Below are 22,208 nucleotides of genomic sequence, written 5' to 3'. Positions count from 1 at the left end.
ATTAACCATTATTCTACTTGAACACCTCCAAGCAGTTAGCTGCTTTGTTTTAATTATTTAGCTGAATCATTTAGCTAATAATTTTCTCGAAATTTACACGTAAACTAAAAGTGTACTTCCCATACCGGGAGTCGAACCCGGGCCGCCTGGGTGAAAACCAGGAATCCTAACCGCTAGACCATATGGGACGATGTTTGTATCGCTGTTTTTTATGAATTCATTCATGTGACATGCTCTAAACGCTCTGTGTTTTATATAATAACGGAATTATTATTATTACACTAAAAAAGTTCACCGAAAAAAATACCATGTCACCACATTTACTAGAAATTGTGTAAATAGACTTTAGCCGCCATGTTCTAGAATCTAAGCCGGGGTTTCAATGTGTAGCTGCTTCTACACAGCGATACAGCAGATGGCGCTGAAGCGCAAACATGCTCTGAGCTTCCGCAAAACAGTTCACCGAGGCACAGTCATAATCATTAGCCTATACCATTTTAGCTTCTCTCTTACAAAATCCGTCTTACAATTCATGATAACTTTACTATTGCAATCATTTTATGCTCTGGATATTTTAAAGAAACGAATATTTTTTTTAACATTTATTCCTATCTGATGCTATTATGAGATAGCCGGTACATGTAGCGTTAGCCTGTTAGCTTCTCGGTGGTCTAGGTGAGTATTTTTTATAAACACGCTCTTATTTTATTATACTTTTATCATTTGTCACCCTTGGATAATACTATTATTCCTTAAAAAGGGTTTACCTTCTTTCAAAACCTTATACATATTCTGCACACATTTTATTAATTTTCACACTCCCTTGTTGTCAGTATAAAATCATTGTCTTGTTTTTCCTTTCTGTGCAGAATTAGGAGGCAAAGATGACTTCAAAAACTAAAGGTATCATACATGCGTGAATTGACTCTATTTCTCTCTTATACTAACACAAAAGTACCATGGTATTACTATGTTTTGAACAAGTAAAACTGTGCTGTCATGTTAAGTAGCGTAGAACAGGGGTTTTCAATCTTTTAGGTGCCACGGACCCCAAATATGATCATTCCCATGCAGGGGACCCTTATCCTAAAATGTAAAAGTTATATATTTTCAATTATATAGTCCAAATTAATACTCTGGAAAAATAATAATAATATTATAAATGTGTCTATTACGCTGTATTGTGTTTTTTCTGTTCTCTGTTGTACTGTACTTTTATATGTATTATTTGAATATTTTTTTTGTTTATTTACTTTATGTAAATTAAAATGTGTTTATTATTTATTTACTAGCATTTATAATGATCACATATGCTTATTTAGTTATAATCTTTTTATTATTTATCTATTTTTATATTTTTTACATTGCTTTTCTCTAAACTTTTCCACGGACCCACTAGCACTCTCTTGTGGCCTCCTGCCGGTCCCCAGACACCAGTTTGAAAAAACCCTGCCTTAAAATACCATGTGAATACCATGGTACATGATCGTGGTAATCCTGTACTACTACCGTGGTATATTCCAAAGCCCATGTTTATAACATTTTGTGAAGGCATCTAAAAAAACCCATTATCCTCTTATAAATGTGAGCCAGTAAGCATTATTTCATGACCGTTCTCTGTTTCAGTGGGAAAGGTAGGCTCCAAAAGCAAAGAAGATGCTCCTCATGAGCTGGAGAGTCAGTTTGTTCTGCGGCTTCCTCAGGTCAGTTTGTTTCTTCATTTACCTCACCTATATTAGTGAAAGCCAGTATTTAAAATCAATGAGTAATGGACACACTCCCAGAACAATTCCATAAAACAAGTAATACATTTTCTCACGTCATGGGATCACAACACTAAGAGATAGTAAATCTTTTCCTGGATTTATTTTGTGCGTTCCCGAGATTAGACCTTCCTTAACATAATGCCGAAAACACGAAGTCTCTAGGTGGCCTGGTTGAGGAGGAGATAGAAGCGAAGTCAGAGCTGAAGAAAAAGCTGGCTCAAAACCTCACAACACCCTCCCCCTGTCGGTGATTGGTTGGAACACTATTTGTTTTGGGTGTTTGGCTAAACCATTTGTTTTTGTGTGCAGAACTCAGAGCCTAGGCTGCCTACAGAGACGCGTTTTTTTGACGGCATGCTTATGGGGCGGGCAGCTAGCGGATCGTTAGGAAAGATTAGATGAATGTGATAAAAAATATTTTTGGGCCTGAAATCACTGATACCACCTTTAAAGGCCCTGTGCTAAGAATGAACACGTTGTAACGTTACTAATGTTAACAACATTTTATATATACTGCAACAAATGTATTGCTCATTGTTAGTTTACGTTAACTAATGAGAAAGAGCTGTAATGGACCTTTTTGTAAAGTGTTACTAAATAATCCATATAGACGCGTCACGTACAGTGTCATTCCAGTCAAGTCATAACGTACATGGAGGAACAAAGTTCTGCAGGGCTCTGTTGCTGTATTTACATGCAGACGACAGACCACAATTATCACAATGCTCACAGGACATTGTGGGGAACACTGTAACGGCTCTGATATACTCACGGCAAAGTTCTTTTTCCTTATTTGCTTTGGAGTAAAAAGAAGTTTGAAATATGTGAGCAGTGGTATTCTGTTAGCGAACATCCGACACCGCCCGCGCTGCTGAGAGCGGTGTTAAAATCACAACAAAACACATCCACTTGCACATATTTGACAATCGGAATATCAGATATTTCATGCTATAGCTGAAAAATGTGTTAATATTTTAAAAATGGAAAAATGAAATAAAAGCGGATGATCAGTCATTCAGTGGCTGTGATACCCCCCAGTACTGTTCAATCTAACAAAATAATGCCAGTCTGTAGAGTAAAAAACAAGTTATTTTCTTTATTGATTTAATCTAAATTGATTTAAATTTGTGAACATTATAGGAATTGTTTGATTCAATGGCACGATGCTTTGTTTTTTAGGAGTATGCCTCTACAGTCAGACGGATCGCCCAGTCTAGCAGCATGAACATAAAAGACAGACTTTCTATAGAGTTGCATGGTAAGCACTGTTGACAAAATTTAACAAAGAAACACTTTATTTACTTCAGCATATTACATTTTATAAAACTGATATTACAGTCTGTCATCAATTTATTTTGCAAAAATATTGCTCATGGAATTTGTTATATATATTCCTAGCTGATGGGCGCCATGGGATTGTACGTGTGGATCGTGTCCCTTTAGCATGTAAACTAGTGGATTTACCCTGCATTCTGGAGTCATTAAAAACGGTTGACAAAAAGACCCTGTATAAGACTGCTGATATCTGTCAGGTAAGATCTTTGTTGTTAACTTTCATAGGGTGTCTTGCATTACATTTCCCCTTTGCAGTCTCCTAATGAGCTTCAGCACATCTGCAAGGCCACATCTCTATTAATTCCTCTGACGTTCTGTTTAAGATGCTGGTGTGCACGCTGGATGGAGACCTCTACCCTCCTCTAGAGGAGCCCACGGGTACTACAGACTCCAAAAGTAAAAAGAAAGACAAGGACAAAGACAAGAAATTTGTTTGGAACCATGGCAGTAAGTACCTCCCACTCTTGGTTTGGAGTGAATGTGGAGGAGACAGCCTATCAGTACTAGAATGATTCAAACTATTTAATGTCCAATTACATCTGTCTCATTCCAGTTACCCTTCCTCTGAAGAACACAAGGAAGAGGCGTTTTAGGAAGACAGCGAAGAAGAAGGTAACCTAATTTGGTTTTCCTCTCGCATTTCCAGCTTCTGCTGTTGTATTTTGTTTGTTTTTCCTTAGATTTTTTTTTTTTTTTATTATTATTATTATTTTGATGATTCTGCAATCCTTCACCAGTTCTAGTTAAGAAAAATGTTTGCTCTTGCAGGAAAAAAGAAATGAATTAATGGTAAAAGCTAAGATTTACATATAAATAAAGCATTCCATCTTCATTTGCCACCAAGGTTTGCAGGAAAGCAATCTGGCTGTTCATTTGATTGAAGTGACAGCAGGGGAGTTAGTGGCAGGTTCTTCTCTCTGACTCTTGAATAAATCTCCGCTACGTTGCAGCTAGCTATTGACTTGGGTTCCTTTTTTAATCGCTAATGTGTTCTCTGGCATGCAGCCAGCCTCTACCGTTAGTACTATGTGTGCATCTGAATGCGTGCATGCAGTTTTTGAGCTTGTGTTCCATAGGGCTGAATTCTAATCTGATTTATCCTGCAGTACATCGAGTCTCCTGATGTGGAAAAGGAGGTGAAGAGGCTCTTGAGCACAGACGCCGAAGCCGTCGGTGTTCGTATCCTTTATTTTTTGCCTTTGTTTACCTGTCATGTTTTGTTGGCGCAAACCCTGTGTCAAAACAAATCTAGATATTAATGTCATTACTAATGTTGGATCGAGCATTGTTAAGTTCCTGTCATACTAAGCCTTACCACCAGGTGGCAGACTTGCTCACAAATTAAATGGAGGGACTGTGCAAGACTTTCAGTTGTTTAAGCTCAGCATTACAGGAAAAATGTGGCATGAGTCACTTCTAAATTTGTGGAGCTCAGCAGCACCAGTGGGTGTAAAAAACAGCAAAATAGGCCTATGCCAAAACTAAGAGGATGAAAAGATAAAGGGATTATTGATATATGAACCTTGACACTGGTCAGGATGGGAGGTGATTGCTGAGGATGAGACCAAAGAACCTGACAACAGCTTATCACTGTCCAACCTGGAGTCTTCACCTGGAACCTCAGGACACAAAGGTCACGGCTCTTCAGGTGAATGATCTGAACACAAGTATGTCTGCCTTATAGATGTATCTTCCTGTGTCTAACATGGTTTTATCCTAATGTAGTTCAACATGACGAGCTACGCGAGATCTTCAACGACATCAGCAGCAGCAGCGAGGATGAGGATGAGGAGGGCGAACGGCACGAGGACGAAGACCTTAACATAATGGACACTGAAGATGACATGGTCAGGCAGCTCCACGAGAAACTGAACGAGAACGAGGGAGACAGAGACGAGAATGACCGGAACAGTCAGATCGGTAGGATGGCGGTACACAAGTTGTCTGATCAATTACAGTGCATTGTCAGGACAGCAGCTCAAGCCCAATTTAAAACCACAATTCAGTATCACAGGCTGGCAGACCGGCAGGCAAACAAAAGCCGACCTAGATTAGCATTTGAATGATGAGCCTGCTGCGGTATTTAGGTCAGATGGGGGTACCGGTTGTCTGGTGGTGTTTTTACCCATGCCAGTAAGTGATAGACATGCCTGACCTTGACATCATCCCACACACATTGGCACTTAACCGGCAAAAATTGAGCCATGCTGCTCAGAGCTCTGCCACTGTGTGTTTTGTTCACATATTCTTCAAAGGAAAAGGTTTAGCTATAGAGTTACCTTATTTAGTTCAAGTTCAAGTTCACTTTATTTATATGGCACATTTACAACAGCCACTAGGCTGACCAAAGTGCTTTACAGAACAACCAGATAAGAAAATAATACCTGCATAATAACACATAAAACACAAATAAAAGCAGCAAAGCTAAGAGCAACCTTAAAACGGAGTAGCAAAACAGTATCAGACTCAAATATAGAATGGAAAGACGGGAGTGGCAAAACAGTATTAGACTCAAATATAAAATAGTAAAACCAACCTAAGAATAGAGATCAATATACTAAAGAAAACAGGTAGAATTTTAACAGAGACTTGAAGACAGACAGGGTTGGGGCTGTTCTAAGTTCCAGAGTCGAGGCCCTGCCACTGCAAATGCACGCTCCCCTCTACGCTTGAGTCTAACGCGAGGGACTACCAGCAGAGCCTGGTCGCAGGATCTTAGGCTTCTGCACAGAGTGTAAGAATGAACAAGTTCAGACTGAGCTAAGTTATGTAGAGATTTAAAAATCTATTCTCTGTCAAACTGGCAGCCAGTGTAGAGATTTGAGAATCAGAGAGATGTGGTCATACCTCAATCTTGTCTTCATTTAGAAAGAGGAAATTTTGGGCTAGCCATGCTTTAACCTCCTCTAAGCAAAGCAGAAGAGAATTTATCGCTACAGGGTTGTTTCTCTTGATTGGAATATAAATTTGGGTGTCATCTGCGTAAAAATGAAATCATACACCGTGTTCCCTTAGAATAGCGCCCATAGGTAACATGTAGAGAGAGAATAGAGAAGGAGCCAAAATAGAGCCCTGTGGAAGACCACAGGTCAGAGGTGCCATGGAGCTGGAGAAATTACCCATCTTTACTAAAAACTTTCTGTCAGACAGGTATGACTGAAACCATGTCAGAACAGAAGCTTTTATACCCACCCAAGACTCTAGTCTAGATAAAAGAGTCGGGTAGTCAATGGTATCAAAAGCTGCCAAAAGATCTAACAAGAACAAGAACCACAGTATCTCCGGAATCAGTGCAGAGATAAATATCATTTAACACTCTCAGGAGGGCGGAGATTGAAAAACCTCATACAATTATTTGACAAAAAGTGTTGATCCAGCACAATTTTCTCCAATAGCTTAGAAATGAAAGGTGAGACAGAGAATTTTTTTTTTAAACAGAAGGATCTAGTGAAGGCTTCTTGAGCAGAGGACTGACCGTAGCCTCTTTAAGATTGGCAGGAACAGAGCCCGCTTTGAGACACTTGTTGATAAGAGATACAATACCTGGCCCAACCGAATCAATGATTATTAATTTAAAAAATCTTGGGTAAATGATATCATTAGGACAAAATGAAGGTTTGAGCTTGACAGTCACGTCCTTCAGTGTCTGGAGGTTGATCCAAAACCTCCCAAAAACCAGAAGCAGGTGTCAAGATTGGGGGGACAGTTAAATTAGGGCAGACACTAAGTCTTAAGTTAGTGATTTTGTTAATAAAAAAGTCTTCACATAGAGCATCTGAGGCAACAGACAATGTGTTAACAGATGGATTTACAACAGACTGAACCTTTGGGTTAGAGTGATTGGATTCAATTAAGTTTGAAAAATAAGCAGCATTCTGGTATGATGTTAGAGAGTCTTTGAACATTTGGAATGAGACAAGTAGCCTGTCCCGTTTCCATTTGCGTTCAGCCTTTCTACAAATTTGTCTTTGGTGACGAGTGTCAGAGTTTTGCCACAGTTCAGATTTTGGTTTGCACTTGTGAGGCTTAAGGGGAGCAGTCACATTTGAGAGATATTTAAAATATGTATAATCCCACCCCGTGTCCATTCGGACGAGGAGAGTTGTAGAAAATGTACAGTCAGCTGGAACCAGTTCTGAGAAGGGTGTTAAATCACCAACCTCTATCCAGGATTCTGTGATGAACATAAAATCCAGGTTATGAGATGAGAAGAAGTCATTTAATAAAAAGGTCTTATTCACCACAGAGCAGGCGTTTATTAATGCCATCTTAGGTAGAGGAATAGTGACAGGCGATGAAGACGCTCTTCTCAATGAGCGCAGATTTTCGTGATTAACTCCTTGTCGCCGGGAGCAGAGGACAGCTCTGTGGAGATCAGCCCGAGCGACAGGACTCGGGTATAGGGGAAAAACAGGACCGCACCGGTAAACCGCATCCAGCGGGCGCCAGGCAGCAGAGCTGCACCGAGACGATTTGAGCGAAGAATTTGAATGAATACCAGCTCATAAAAGAGCCCTCAGTTTCACCCTCAGTTTCGCGATGTATCCTCCTTGGATTCCTCGTTTCCTCCTTTGCTTTCTCTACGAGATGTTGAGCGGATACCGTGCGGGATGATCGTTCTGAGCGACTCGTAGGATTTGTAGAAGGGGCAGTCCACGTCTAAGGTGTGAGAGTTTGTGAACGACTCTACAACAGAGACGCCGATGTCTAGGAGAGCTTGACGGTCGTATACTAGAAGCGTACAGCAGGTTAAAGACACAGCAGACAACCAGAGAAGAAAACAAGAGAGCAACAGACGGCAAGCCAAACACACAGGTGCCATCTTGGAACCAAGTGCTCAAGGATCTACAATAATCACCTTCAATAATCATTTAGCTAGAAATCTTGTTTCAGTATAGCACGAGACACTTTTCTTGATAAATGATATCGGATCCATTATAAATGGTATGTGTTATAAATGCTTTATGTTTTACAATGCAAGTCAAGTACCACATTTCCGCTTTCGTCAAGATTATTTCAGATATGATAAATAATCAGTCAATTCTTATAGGTTAACCACAAAGGCGTTTTCTCATATGTAGTTGTATAAGCCTTTTTGAATTCTCAGTCTCTGAGAGTGCAAAACATAAGAGGTGCCGTTTAGTATTTATGCAGGGTTTTGCGGTTAGAGTGTGAAGGATTCACAGATAATTGGAACCTTAGATTACATGAGCATTTGCAGATTAACTAGCTCTCAAAGGTAAAAGAGAGCTCAATATGACATCAGGGCCTGTGACTAAACTGATTGCATGTTAACTAGGGCTCACGTATAGGGCTCATAATCTCTATTTGATCTACAGTAATGGAGTACCAGGTGCAGATCAACAATTTGAAGGCCAGGCTCCAGGAAACCCGTGCCCGCAAGAAGCAACAGGAGAAATTGATCATGGAGGTGGAAAATCAAGCTCTGAGGGTGAGTTTTCATTTACCTGCACTAAATGATAGCGTTCCACTTTCTCTGGCATGCTACATCATGTAAACGCATAGCCTTGGTGACACTGTTTTTGTGCAGTACAGCTCTTTAAAATGGCCTTGAATAAATCCAAAGAAACCATCATTTTAAGGCATAAATATTGCATGTCTGCCTTTAGCTGCTTTTACATAACTCACCAAAAAAGCTTAGAATTCATTGCTCTGGCAACTGCTCCATTTGGAGGATTTAGACACAGCGAAACGAGGTCAAATGTGTGGTTTAACAGTGTCACTTCGGTTAAACTGTGCACTAAGCTATCTGTATTTGTCCACGGTCATTACAGTCACAGCGGACAGGGAAAGGTCATGCACGTCAGAGCTCCATTCACAGGGTCATAATTCACATAGATCTTTGTACAAGCAGTTAAGACATTTACAAACGGCTAGCATCAAAACAGCGTAATGTCAGCTAGATAAAGTCTCTCTTTGCTTCTCCCCGACAGGATCGCTTCCAGGGTGCTTTGAATGGAATGATTCATCAAGAGGAACAAGAGATGGAACAGGTGAGCTTGCATACGTACCCAAAACCTGCATGCATTTGAAACGGGTTATAAATATTTGTTAGATTAATCGCGATTTGAATGTTCTCAATATGGATTCTTTACCTTTTTGACCAGTGCATTGTGATTCACAAACAAATGACTCTTATGAACCAGTTCTTTTTAGTGAATCGAAAACATGAAGCATGCACAATCAGTGACTTATTCCCATTGAGCTTAGTGTGTTTACTTTCCATATCTAATATTGGCGAGTAAAAGATCTTGATAAATATACATGCTTTACTTTTTTGTTTGTTTATTTCTTTTTTATTATTATATGTAATTTTTTTTAGTAACCCTTGGCCAATGTCAGTTTCTTCTGTCACTGTTTCGCCTAAACTGACAAATGGCCTACTGGAAAAAGTAACAACGTTGGAGGTGTTGTTGAACATATTGCACTTAGCCTTCAATTATACCCCTACTGCTAGCCATCCATCACTGCTATTCTGTTCCAACAGCTGGCCTCCCTTCAAGAACAGCTGGACTCACTGATCGAGAAGTGATGCTCACGATCGCCAAGATACTGCAATACAAAGACTATGACCAGAGGCGACTGCTGAACACATGACAGATTTTACTCTACTGCATGTATTAGCTGAATTTAAACATCTCATTTGTGTTGTGAGACTAAAATAGTTATCAATATATTTGACTGATGCCTCATCACAAAAGTTTCTTTGATTTCTCAAATAAGATTGTGTATTTATACTTTTTTCATGTTGGATACACTATAAACATTTTTTAGTTAACTGCGGTATTTCAAATAAATTCATATTTGAAATAAAGTTTTGTTCTTCTGGCGAGTTTCTTCTGCTCAGCAGAGGTCAATAAACTGGAAAATCGTACCAGAGACTTCCAGATCATTCTGTCTGCAGTAGTTCCCACTGAATTATATTAGCAAACTCCTGGGATTACTGAACTCCATTGCCTTCTAGAATGATCTCGACTGTCTCCATACTCTGAGTTCCGCTCTCTGGTCACCCATCCCTTCACTTCTTACAGGGGATAATACTGAAGATTCAGGGGGGTTGAAGGATTAGCCAAGGCAGATTAAAGTGGCTATCCTCAACCTGGTAATCCAGCCATCTGTCAGAAAGCAGCCAGGCAGCATTGGGCTGCAGGGTGTGATTTGTCTCCCTTTCTCAGATTGCTAATTAACACTGCCAAGGACCAGCTCTCACAGGCTACAGGACATAAAGTCTGATTCAATAAAGAAACACTCTTCAAAAGAGTTTAAAATGGAGGAGACATATCTGCTTGACCATCCTGGAGTAAAAAAGAAGATTCTGCATGGAGGTCGAGGACCGTTGCCACATTTTCCGAAGGGAACTAAGGTATGACGCATATATGGTCCTGGATAATGCTTTTGATTGGTTATTTGTTTGGATGGGTTCATGTTAACCCACTTTTTTAGATTAGAAATGGTTGTAGCTTAATTCTATTGGTGATAAAATGGTTTTAGAATGACAAAACATTTGGTCCATATAATTGCACAGAAGTTTGGCAACCTATCATTTTTGACAGCAGCTGAGGAACACCGTATCTGTGCCAGGTGACTTTTCTCCCCCCTACTCGTCCAGCCATATGGCCCTCAGCCTGGAGAGAATGACAAACATTTTCCATGACAATGCCAACATTAATCTCTCCATTTACCAGCTGCGCTCTGTATTCGCTCGGTGTGATCTCGTTCCATCAAGGTGTCTCCATCAGTATACTTCAAAAAAGACTATACATTTAAATGTCTTATAATGAAGACAAAGTTGGACTAGGAATGAAGCTATTGTGATGGCATAAGGAAAAAGACTTCCTGGCCTGCTTGAAAACTCTGTGAATTTCTCTCACCAACATATATGAACATGTAGCAAGTTACAATATGTGTATGGTGTACTAAGCAGGAAAAATATCTCTGCTTTCTCTTAATCCTGTTTTTATTCCCTCTTTTTTCTCCTCTCTGCCTTCCTACCCACAAAGCTGGTGTTCCACTACCAGACTCTGTTGGACAACTTTGAAAGAACTGTGATTGACGACAGTCGCAAAAATAAGCTTCCCACAGAGATTTTCGTGGGGAGGATGTTCAAGATGGAGGTGTGGGAGGTGCTTTTAACCTCCATGAGGATTGGAGAGGTGGCAGAGTTTTGGTGTGATGCCACTGTAAGTGTTTGAAATCAAACTAAACCTCTTGTTGTGTGTCCCCAAAACGCAGGCAAAAAAGGAGCAGATACAAGCATTGCTTATGCATGTTTTGTTTGGGTGGGAAATAGGCTTTTTGATAATATAGCTTCTTTTAATGAAACTTTCAATTGCTGAAACTTTCAACCACATTCAAGTGTTGATGAAAAAAGAATACTTGAAGCTAGAATAAAACAGTTTTTGTTTGTTTGTTTAAAATGAGATGGTTTGTTCTTTCTTTTGATATATTGCATGTTCAGATATTAATATAAGAAAATAATCTAGGGACCATGACATTTTTGTGAAGATTATCAAAAATGCTGGCCGGGAAAGAGCTAATTAATCTTCACATAAGGATGGAGGAGAATATATATATATATATATATATATATATATATAGCTATAGCTATATCTATATATATATCTATATCTATCTATATATTTATATATATATATATATATATATATATATACAGTATATATCTATATATATATATATATATATATACAGTATATATCTATATATACACTGTTCAAAAAAATAAAGGGAACACTTTTTAATCAAAGAATAGCATTAAGTCAGTTAAACTCCTGGGATATTGATCTGGTCAGTTAAGTAACAGAGGGGGTTGGTAATCAGTTTCAGCTGCTTTAGTGTTAATGAAATTAACAGCAGATGCACTAGATGGGCAACAGTGAGACAACCCCCAAAACAGGAATGGTTTTACAGGTGGAGGCCACTGACATTTTTTCCCTACTCATCTTTTTGGACTGTTTTTCACCAGTTTTGCATTTGGCTAGGGTCAGTGTCACTATTGGTAGCATGAGGCGATACCTGGACCCTACAGAGGTTGCGCAGGCAGTCCAGCTCCTTCAGGATGGCTCATCAATACGTGCCATTGCTAGAAGGTTTGCTGTGTCTCCCAGCACAGTCTCAAGAGCATGGAGGAGATTCCAGGAAGACAGACAGCTACTCTAGGAGAGCTGGACAGGGCCGTAGAAGGTCCTTAACCCATCAGCAGGACCGGTATCTGCTCCTTTGTGCGAGGAGGAACATGATGAGCACTGCCAGAGCCCTACAAAATGACCTCCAGCAGGCCACTGGTGTGAATGTCTCTGACCAAACAATCAGAAACAGACTTCATGATGGTGGCCTGAGGGCCCGACCTCCTCTAGTGGGCCCTGTGCTCACTGCCCAGCACCAGGGAGCTCGATTGGCATTTCCCATTGAACACCAGAATTGGCAGGTCCGCCACTGGTGCCTTGTGGTTCTCACAAATGAGAGCAGGTTCACCCTGAGCACGTGACAGACAGGAAAGGGTCTGGAGAAGCCATGGAGAATGTTATGCTACCTGTAACATCGTTCAGCATGACCGGTTTGGTGGTGGGTCAGTGATGGTCTGGGGAGGCATATCCATGGAGGGACGCACAGACCTCTGCAGGCTAGACTATGGCACCCTGACTGCCATTAGGTATCGGGATGAAATCCTTGGATCCATTGTCAGACCCTATGCTGGTGCAGTGGGTCCTGGGTTCCTCCTGGTGCACAACAATGCCCGGCCTCATGTGGCGAGAGCATGCAGGCAGTTTCTGGAGGATGAAGGAATGATACCATTGAAGGGCCACCACGCTCACCTGACCTACATCCAATAGAACACCTCTGGGACATTGTGTTTCGGTCCATCTGACATCACCTGGTTGCAACTCAGACTGTCCAGGACCTCAGTGATGCGCTGGTCCAGATCTGGGAGGAAATACCCCAGGACACCATCCGTCGTCTCATTAGGAGCATGTGGGGGCCATACAAACTACTGAGTACCATTTTGAGTTGCTGCAATGAAATTTCAGCAAAATTGACAAGCCTGCTGCATCATTTTTTGACTTAGATTTCCGGGGTGTCTTTGAATTCAATCCTCTGTAGGTTGATCATTTTCATTTCCATCAAACGATGTGGCATCCTTTCGTTCATAACACATTACCCAGTCCATATCAGTATAAATATCCAGCATGATATTTTTCCCCATTGAGATCTGATGTGTTTTCAAAGTGTTCCTTTAATTTTTTTGAGCAGTGTATCTCTATCTATCTATCTATCTATCTATCTCTATCTCTATCTCTATCTCTCTCTCTCTCTCTCTCTCTCTCTCTCTCTCTCTCTCTCTATCTCTCTCTCTCTCTCTCTCTCTCTCTCTCTCTCTCTCTCTCTCTCTCTCTCTCTCTCTCTCTCTCTCTCTCTCTCTCTCTCTCTCTCTCTCTCTCTCTCTCTCTCTCTCTCTCTCTCTCTCTCTCTCTCTATATATATATATATATATATATATGTATTTTGCGACCTACTCTATTTTACATTAACATTCTCATTTGCTGTTTTTATTCAAGCACATGAAAGCAAATAAATAATCTATTCTGCAAGTCAAATGAGACTAAAGATTCTATTTAGATGGTTGGTGTAGAAAAAAGTTGATCAAAAGGTCACGTTATGTTTACTGTAATGCTCCCCCTCTGCTGAATCTTTCAGCACCATGGCAAAAAGCTGTGAATGTGAGTTTGTGGCATGTATTGAAAGTGGTGCAATTGAAACACTATGCTACAAAATAATAGCAAGATGTTTTCAGCAAAAACATACAGTCCGATTCATAATCAAAATGATTATTCATCTGTAATTAAAACAATACAGCATTATCAGGCCCGGGTAGTCTGATTCCTGAACAAATTACTCTTCTGAGTGAATCAAAAATATACATAGCAAACAGTGTAGCTGTTTTGTTGCTTTTAAATGTACAGTTTTAAAAAAAAATGTTTACCGATTTAAATCAGTCTGAGCTGAATCGATCAGAGTGGTTACTGACATCTGTCAATCAGTATAATAAACAAAGTCAGTATTCATTAGCATTATTTTCAGTGATGTCCATATCACAGTTAGGTTTATTGTTTTGCGCTGATAGTAGTGTATTGCTGCAAAAATAGTAGAAAAATGCTAGGTAGTTCAGTGGGAAACACTGGCATATGATAATATTTTTCTTTTATATACTTAGCACACAGGCCTTTATCCCATCGTGTCAAAAGGAATGCGACTGGCTGCTCAGGGAAAGGACCCTCTGGATGGCCAAAGACACATGTGTGGTATGGGAAACGTGTTTCACTACCACTCCACTGGTTTTCCGGAGCTCGATGAGATAATGAGGACACCTCAGCCTCTAATCTTCATCATGGAGTTAATCTCGGTGGGTTCACACAGAGCAAAGAAAACAAGCAAATACATACACGCACCTTCGCACAACAACACACTCATTCTAGTTCCACTCCTCCACCATCAAGAGATATCTCACTGCAACCCAAACAGCATAAGAGAATGTTACACAATCAAGTGCTACACGCCAGGAAAGAAATGCTGTTCCCAATTCTCAGACCGTGTTTTCAATCCTCAACCAAGCGAGACGAGCACGCTTCAATTCTCTATCTTCCTCAGGTGGGCGACCCGTTCTCTTACCAGCGTGAGTCTTGGATGATGGAGAAGGATGAGAAGCTAAAGGCTGTGCCCTCGCTGCATCTCTTGGGCAATGCTCTGGTCAAGCAGGGTCGGTTCCGTGAAGCTGCAGTGAAGTACCAGGATGCTGTGGTTCTGCTGCGTACAGTCCAATCCAGGGTAAAAGAGAATCTATATGACATGGGGGTTATGTAGAGAAAGCTTCAAGATACAACATTCAGTAATGCATCTGATGAGTGCAGCTGAGTTTGTTTTCCTTCTGGTGTAGGAGATGCCAGGAGATGAGGACTACATTAATCTGGGCAGGCTTATCATTCCTCTGGCACTGAACTACTGCCAGTGCATGTTAGAGCTGGAGGAATATTACGAGGTCATAGAACATACAACAGAGATCCTGGATAAACACAAAGGTAAAGAATTTTTAGTATAAACCAAATGGTCAAGGATTGGCTGGTTAGCATGGCCTCATTTCCCTGCTTGTAGATGCTGTAACTACACCATGTTTTCCCATTGACAGACATTCTGAAGTAGCCAGGGATTATGGCTGCGGACGAAATCGCATACTTCCTCACTATATAGTAGGTGAAAAACAGAATGTGCCAAAATAAGTATGTCCGAATTCACAGTACTCATAAAAGTATAAACAACTTCCAACTTCCATTGAGATTCTGAAGTGGGCATACGATGGACACTTTACTATCTCATGAGGCCTTGTGAATGGCAGTGAAGCAACATAATGAAGTGTCTGGAGTAAATTCATGCTACACACATTCATATTATATAGGACATACTTTTTTTAGCAGCTGTGGAGTAATTACTTATTCAAAATAAGTACCAGCTCAGAGTATGGGATTTCAGACACGGCCTATATGTTTTTGTTGGACACCTTGGTTCCCTTGACAAAAACAAAATCACTTTTGGATTATTGCATAAAATAAGATCTATGATCAAGAAAAGTTTAATGATTCTTGCACATTTTGTTGACAAGTAAACCCAACTTTTATACATTTTGAAGCCTAAATGCAATCGACAGAAGTAAAAAGCTAAATTTATCGTCACACGACTTCAACGTCACCACCACTAAGCTTCAGAGTATAAACATAATGAGGCTGTAAAAGCAGACTAGTGAGTAGATAAGTTGATCTGTTTGCCATGATGACGTTTAATCTCCCAGTCAACCTCAGTAGTCCCATTTATCCACTCAACAGCAACCGCCTAATTAAGAGTATTGCAGCACTCTTTTTCATTAAATAAAACTGTTTACAAGCAACATTTAATGCTGTAATATTTCTACATATTAGAGTAGATGTTTTGCCAGTGCCCAAGGAAGCATCCATGGCAACAGTTCACTGCATTTTCAATCATTATCAAAGCATAAGTCCTCCCATTATGTAATAGCTTATTATTAATACACACATCACAAATGTATCACAAAACATTTGGTGTATAAAAATTACGATTTAGGACCAATGTTGACTTTCCAACATCAAGTCAAGATTCTCAGGAAAATGACAACCAACACAAATTAGCCAGAGACGTTTAGGTTGAGTTGAGGTGATGTAGACCAGCTTAGTATCAGGCCATCTATAGGATTAGATTTGCTGTTTTGGTTATCATAAATAATCCAATTGCATTCACTTTCATAATTGTACTCGGCAGCATGCATAGTAATCTCCGTCCTCTGTGGTTTGGGTTTGTTTAAGCTTGGCTGGCTGCATGAGCAGCAGGGACAGGAGTTGGTCTGTGTAAGCCCTCTTGAAGCATGTGAAGTGACAGATGTATGGTCTCTCGCGGTGGCTCCAGAGGCAGTGTGGGTAGCTCTCCTAATGAGCCTTATGCATATGCAGCCGGCACAGTTCCCCTTATCGAGGACACTCTACCGTTTCCCCGTCCCCTCTAATTCCCAGTATTCATTTCATTCTGCCGCACCCCATGTGTCACCCACACCTTGTTGACTGTTTCGGTTCAAATCTTCCATTTTTGCTCTCTTTACTATTTCTCTTGTGTGTCACCTGGGGAGCACATCCTTTTGAAATGTGCTCACAGAATCTGCTGTGTTTTTGCCAGAGGCTGACGTTGGCTGTGGGAAGTCTGAAGTTAAATGTCGGCAGAGTTAAAGATTTAGAGAGGAGCATGATCAAATGAAAGATGTTGAGAGACATCAATAGGGAATCTTAGCCAGGCTCTCCAGCCCACACAAGTGTGTACTTGGTGTCCGACTTGGGTTAAAACGGTGTGTGTATGTGTAGCATTGCTCCTTTTTTAATGATATGAAAGCGAATAATACTACTTCATATGGAAATACCTGTATATTCATACACATACACCAGCTTCAGAAAGACTATAGCCTTAGTAGGTGAGTAACAGGAAGAGTAACTTTACAAATGAAAGTCCCATTAATGATCTTTTGCAGACTGTGTCAAGGCCTACTACAAGCGAGCGAAGGCTTATGCAGCTGTGTGGAGTGAGAGGGAGGCCAGGAAAGACTTCCAGATGGTCGCCAACCTAGACATCACACTGTCTAGGTTGGTGCAAAGAGAACTGGATCTTCTCTCTGAGAGAATGAAGGAAAAATACTGGGAGGATAAAGAAAGGTACTGGAACATCTTTGAAGAGAAGAAAGAGAGAGAAAGGGAATCAGAGGAGGAGGAAATCTCTGCGATGCCTACAAAAGAGGAAAGCAAGGTGGAACATTCTCAGTCCCCTGAAGAGGTCAAATATGCTGAGGAGGGAATGAATCCATCTATAGCAGAGGAAAATAAGCATGACACCAAAAGTGAAGATTCAGCAGGAGACGCCAATCGCAGGATAACAGCTCTGACCGAGGGCAAGGACTGGCAGCAGATGCTACGGTTAATTATGCTGCTCCAAGATGAAGGCAATTTCAATGTGAAAGAGCATAAATACACTGAGGCGACTGTCAAGTTCAAGGAGGCTCTGGAATATGTAGATCATCTCCAAACTAAGGTGAGCCTGTTGACTGAAAATAATGATAAATGATGATCAGGGCTGCATTTCACAAAAGCATTGTTGATCGTAGAGACCCTTGGCTACGTTAGTTACCATTGGTTCATGATGCTTTTGGGAAATGTAGCACTGGTTTGTCATACACTTGATCGCTGTAGAAGGCCATTTAAAAATAATATATTAAGAGCTTAATTTTGGAATTGTAGCCAGCCTCATAAAATGTGGAATTTAAAACCATGCAGAAGCCTCTTACTTCAGTAAAGGGTTAGTTCACCCAAAAATGAAAATTCTGTCAGTAATTACTCACCCTCATGTTACAGAGAAGCCTATGGAGGAGTGAGACAGGAGGAGTGAGACAGCTCTCAGATTTAATCAAAAATATCTTAATTTGTGTTCCGAATATGGGTGAACTAACCCTTTCAGTAATGGACTGAAAGCTTGTAGCTGTAATCTGAAAAAAACTACTGCCCACTTATCTAAAAACTACTGGGTGAATGTAACATCGCCTAATTAATATTCATGAGCCAAGCAGATAACATTTATTATATGTCCTCTCAGTATTTTAGATTATTGGGACCCAAGTGGTGCTTTCTAATTCAAGCATCACTATTACTAATGCGCAGTTGGAAATTTGAACAATACCTAACCGTAAGTACTACAGTCATGAACGAATCTCAAATTGTGTGGCTTGTTTAGGATAAGTATGCTGTGTGCTGTCACTTTTCATCAGACTTCCGGATTTGATGGAGTGATCAGAACACTATGAAAGACAATATCATAGAGACATGGGCTAAACACCTACAGAAAACACTGTCAAAAATGATTCAGAACATCTTTGTAGCTGCACAGTTCCCTGGCAATACTCACATATTCCTCAGAACTTATAGTAATATATACCTTCTCATATCCCAGGGGAGATGTACATTGGGGATCCAAAAATTACTTAGCAGGAACGACGGGGAAGCTAAAAAATCCCCATGGGGAATCAGCAACTCAGTGCTCACTAAGCCATATCTATCTCTCTGTGTGTTTTTGAGGTGGAACATGAAGGAGAAGACTGGGAGTCTCTGGAGAAAGTCCGTCTGCCACTCTGTCTAAACCTTAGTCAGTGTAAGCTGGAGCTTGGGGAATACCAAGAAGTGGTGGATCTCAACTCTAAACTGCTGAAGAAACATAAAGGTGAGCTTATATACTCATTCACTGCAGAAATTTATATAGGGCGGTTGGATAAACTGTTTAGACTAGTCTTACCAGGCAGTTAGTCATCTAATTTTTATCTTCAAGACTGGTCATACATTTTTGCATGTCAGTTACATATAAATCATATATGCCACACACCATACACCACGTGTCAAACTCCGCTCCTGCAGAGAGTTGGTCCAACCAGCTCCAAAACACCTAACTGGAGGTTACTAGTAATCCTGAAGACCTTGAATAGCTGGTTCAGGTGTTTAATTAGGCTTGGAGCTAATCTCACAGGACATGGGCTGCATCCGAAATCACATACTTCCCTACTATATAGTAGGCGAAAAACAGTATGTGACAAAAGTAGTATGTCCGAATTTACAGTACTCATAAAAGAGTAGGCAAAAAGTACCCGGATGACCTATTTCTTTAGGCAAGATTCTGGAGTGTGCATACGATGGACACTTTACTATCCCATAAGGCCATGGGAGAGAATTTGTGAATGGGTGCTTCTCGGAAGGCTCCATCCTACTAAGACTGCATCCTTCTGAGGCTCGTAGGCTAGTGTCCTCCTTTAGCATTAAACGCTAGAATGAGACAGCCAAGTAAGTGCGCATATACGTCACACATGTTCCCGCCCCCACGGTCATAGCACAAAAATACTATTACAACATAAATAAAAAAAAAAAAGACTTTGTTTTACAAATCTTTATATTAACTGGCTTCCTATTAATGCAATACAGTGAATGGCAGCTGTCTGCGGTCTCCCAGTGTCCTAAATTATTGGCAGTATTGTGTTAGTGATTAATGTACAGCAAAACAAAAGTTAACATCTATGCTTTCATGTCAGAAAATATTATTTTTGTCTTACATTTCATAATAAACTCAGACAAGTTCAGTACAGATTCGTTTTCCATCAGTTTATTTTCGTGAATTGGAATGTGTGCGAAAGATTTTAAGGATGCTAAGGATACACTTGATGCATCCTTCAAAATGAGCTGAATGAAGGACGCGAAACGAAGGCTGCCTTCCACGGATCATTCAAATTGAGACGGTCTTTAGTGGCACTTGATGCCGTGGCAGCAGAGATAATGCAGACTTAATAGGATGCAGCCTTTGGTTTGAAAAGCACTCTACGACATAGACACTCATTTGGTTGTGTTTAAGCAGCAGCTATAGATTGCTCCTTCACCACCGAGTGCAAGTCAGCCAATCACTCTTTTATTGTCTGTAGTAAAAACAGAGTCAGTTAGAATATACACCACTCCTCCCTATAAGCAACCACATCTCAATGCTTCACTTTGTCAGTGGATCCAGGAAGTTGAGCCAATTGCATCATTCACCATATTGAGATATCCCTTGGTATCTCCATGCAAAGAGCAAAAACTGTTTATTATTGTATGAATTATTTATTATGAAGCCAATGTGATGTGGCAGGGCTGGTCTTCACTCTCTCGCTTTCATCTCCGCCGCAGACAATCTGAAGGCCATGTACCAGCGGGCCCGGGCTCACTCGGCATTATACAATGAAGACGAAGCCCGCAGGGATTTTACTAGGGTCCTGCAACTCGATCCCACATTCAAACCTATCGTCAAGCAGGAGATTAAGAAGATGGGGGAGAACATCAGAGTGAAGTGCGTCAACGAAAACAAAAACTACTGGACGAGCACTCAGGAGAAGTGGGATAAGAAAGCTAAGGCCAAGAGGGGAAAGAAGACTAAGAAAGGAGTGACATGGGCAGATGAGAGTAAGATGCCGGCAGGAAATGAAGGACATTCAGGCGGCAGTTGCAAATCAGAGGAGAGCTGCAATGTCAAAGCAGGTAATAATGATGAAGGACAGGATGAGAAGAAAAAAAGCGAGAACCAAAGGGACGAGAGCTCTCTGACCCTGAAAGAATCAAAGGCAAAAACTGATAATACGGCTGCAGATAGAGACAGGGATTCAGTCCAAATCAGTGTGCTGGGAGATAGTACACAGAGATCAGAGACCGATAATGACTTGGAAACTCCACTGACCAATGATATTACAAAGAAAAATTATGGCCAAGATGAGATCACAGATGGCAAACAACAGTCTCCTGAAAAGTCAGACATAGATGCAAGCAGTGGAGCATCAAGGGAACTGACTGGAGATGATGAAAGAGAGGGAAGCAACGCAGCAGCTGAATTTAAGATGGAGAAGACTGTTGTCGAGGAACCAACGGGAGCATCATCTGCGAAACCTGAAAAATCCACAAAAAAAGTGAAATGCAAAAAGAAAAAGAAATAGATATCAATAGCATATCCCATCATCTGAAGGAAGACAAACCACACCAGGTGTATACAACAAATAAAAATTTATTTCTTTGTACACAATGAGTAGAAAGCAGCCAGTAACTCATTATTTTTTAAAACGCATTCTTTTTACATTTTGTACAGATTAAAAACACGAAAACAAAACAAATTAATACTAAAAATTATAGTGTTAATAATTAAACAAATGACTGCATCGCACATGAAAATATCACATATTTTAAGCTAACAACATGTAATGGTGTGTAATGATGATGCCACAGGTTCAGAGGTTAAATCAGTAAATGCCCTGTTGCTTTGTTCAGCATTACAAACAAGCCTGCAAACCCAGGGACATATTGGGGTGGTGACACAAAAGTCTGCTACATACAAACAAAAATAATGAGTGTATTTGTTAATGAGGCAAATGGCTAAATTTAGCTCAGGCAGCCCTTAGCAATGCTGTAATTTCACACAACCCACAAACTCAGCACATCTCATTTTTTTTAAAAGGAGAAGACAAGGGAACTATTATGAAACGAGTTAAAAGGAATACTGATTTTACATCACGGAGAATTATTATATTTTGTAAATGGTATGCATATAGGATCATTTCTATTCAATGTTTCACATAATGCTACATGATTTGCTACCATGTTGGAGCTCATACCAAAAAAAAAAAAAAAGTAATAAATCATCTCCCTTACGATAGGCTTAAAAATAATTTTCTAAATCCCACTTGTTTTCTAGTAAAATTATCCAAATACCCTTTAAAAGGATGAAAATATTGAATCAAAGTCCCTTTCAGAGAAATCTCTGTGCAGCTATTTCGGGCAATATAAGACCAAGTCCTATCTACTTGAATCGGGGAATCCTGCTCGACGAACTCAAAATTAAATAACATTTAAAATCAGCAACAAAATCTGACATGCTGACAAAACCCTAAATGTAGTTTCTTATGCTCAAATAGGGTTAAAA

At 40.2% G+C, this 22,208-nt stretch overlaps 2 protein-coding genes across 2 annotated transcripts; both read left to right on the top strand.

The window, feature by feature from the left end:
• Positions 1-408: 408 nt before the first annotated feature.
• On the top strand, positions 409-10,485 carry taf7 (TAF7 RNA polymerase II, TATA box binding protein (TBP)-associated factor). Its single transcript, XM_081382467.1, has 13 exons — positions 409-675; positions 870-903; positions 1,627-1,703; positions 2,946-3,024; positions 3,165-3,298; positions 3,425-3,548; positions 3,655-3,713; positions 4,208-4,280; positions 4,639-4,749; positions 4,827-5,021; positions 8,441-8,553; positions 9,056-9,115; positions 9,610-10,485. Exons 2-13 carry the CDS (start codon positions 885-887, stop codon positions 9,652-9,654), a joined length of 1,089 nt encoding a protein of 362 aa, XP_081238593.1. The 5' UTR covers positions 409-675; positions 870-884; the 3' UTR covers positions 9,655-10,485.
• LOC308700456 (uncharacterized protein) lies at positions 10,390-21,228 on the top strand (the record flags this gene model as incomplete). The annotated part of the gene is made up of 8 exons (XM_081382092.1): positions 10,390-10,485; positions 11,123-11,302; positions 14,353-14,541; positions 14,787-14,963; positions 15,073-15,214; positions 17,218-17,771; positions 18,809-18,950; positions 20,432-21,228. 8 exons carry the CDS (start codon positions 10,390-10,392, stop codon positions 21,226-21,228), a joined length of 2,277 nt encoding a protein of 758 aa, XP_081238218.1.
• Between the last annotated feature and the right edge of the window lie 980 nt (positions 21,229-22,208).

The sequence above is a fragment of the Scardinius erythrophthalmus genome, assembly GCF_964197995.2.
Source record: "Scardinius erythrophthalmus genome assembly, chromosome: 13".
Classification (NCBI taxonomy): domain Eukaryota; kingdom Metazoa; phylum Chordata; class Actinopteri; order Cypriniformes; family Leuciscidae; genus Scardinius; species Scardinius erythrophthalmus.
Note: the sequence above shows the minus strand (reverse complement) of the source record. Positions and strands in the feature narration are given on the sequence as shown.

Coding starts and splice junctions, on each gene's coding strand:
- taf7 (XM_081382467.1), top strand. Junction 3,025..3,164: donor ACTTTCTATAGAGTTGCATG/GTAAGCACTGTT, acceptor ATATATTCCTAG/CTGATGGGCGCCATGGGATT. Junction 4,281..4,638: donor CGCCGAAGCCGTCGGTGTTC/GTATCCTTTATT, acceptor GACACTGGTCAG/GATGGGAGGTGATTGCTGAG.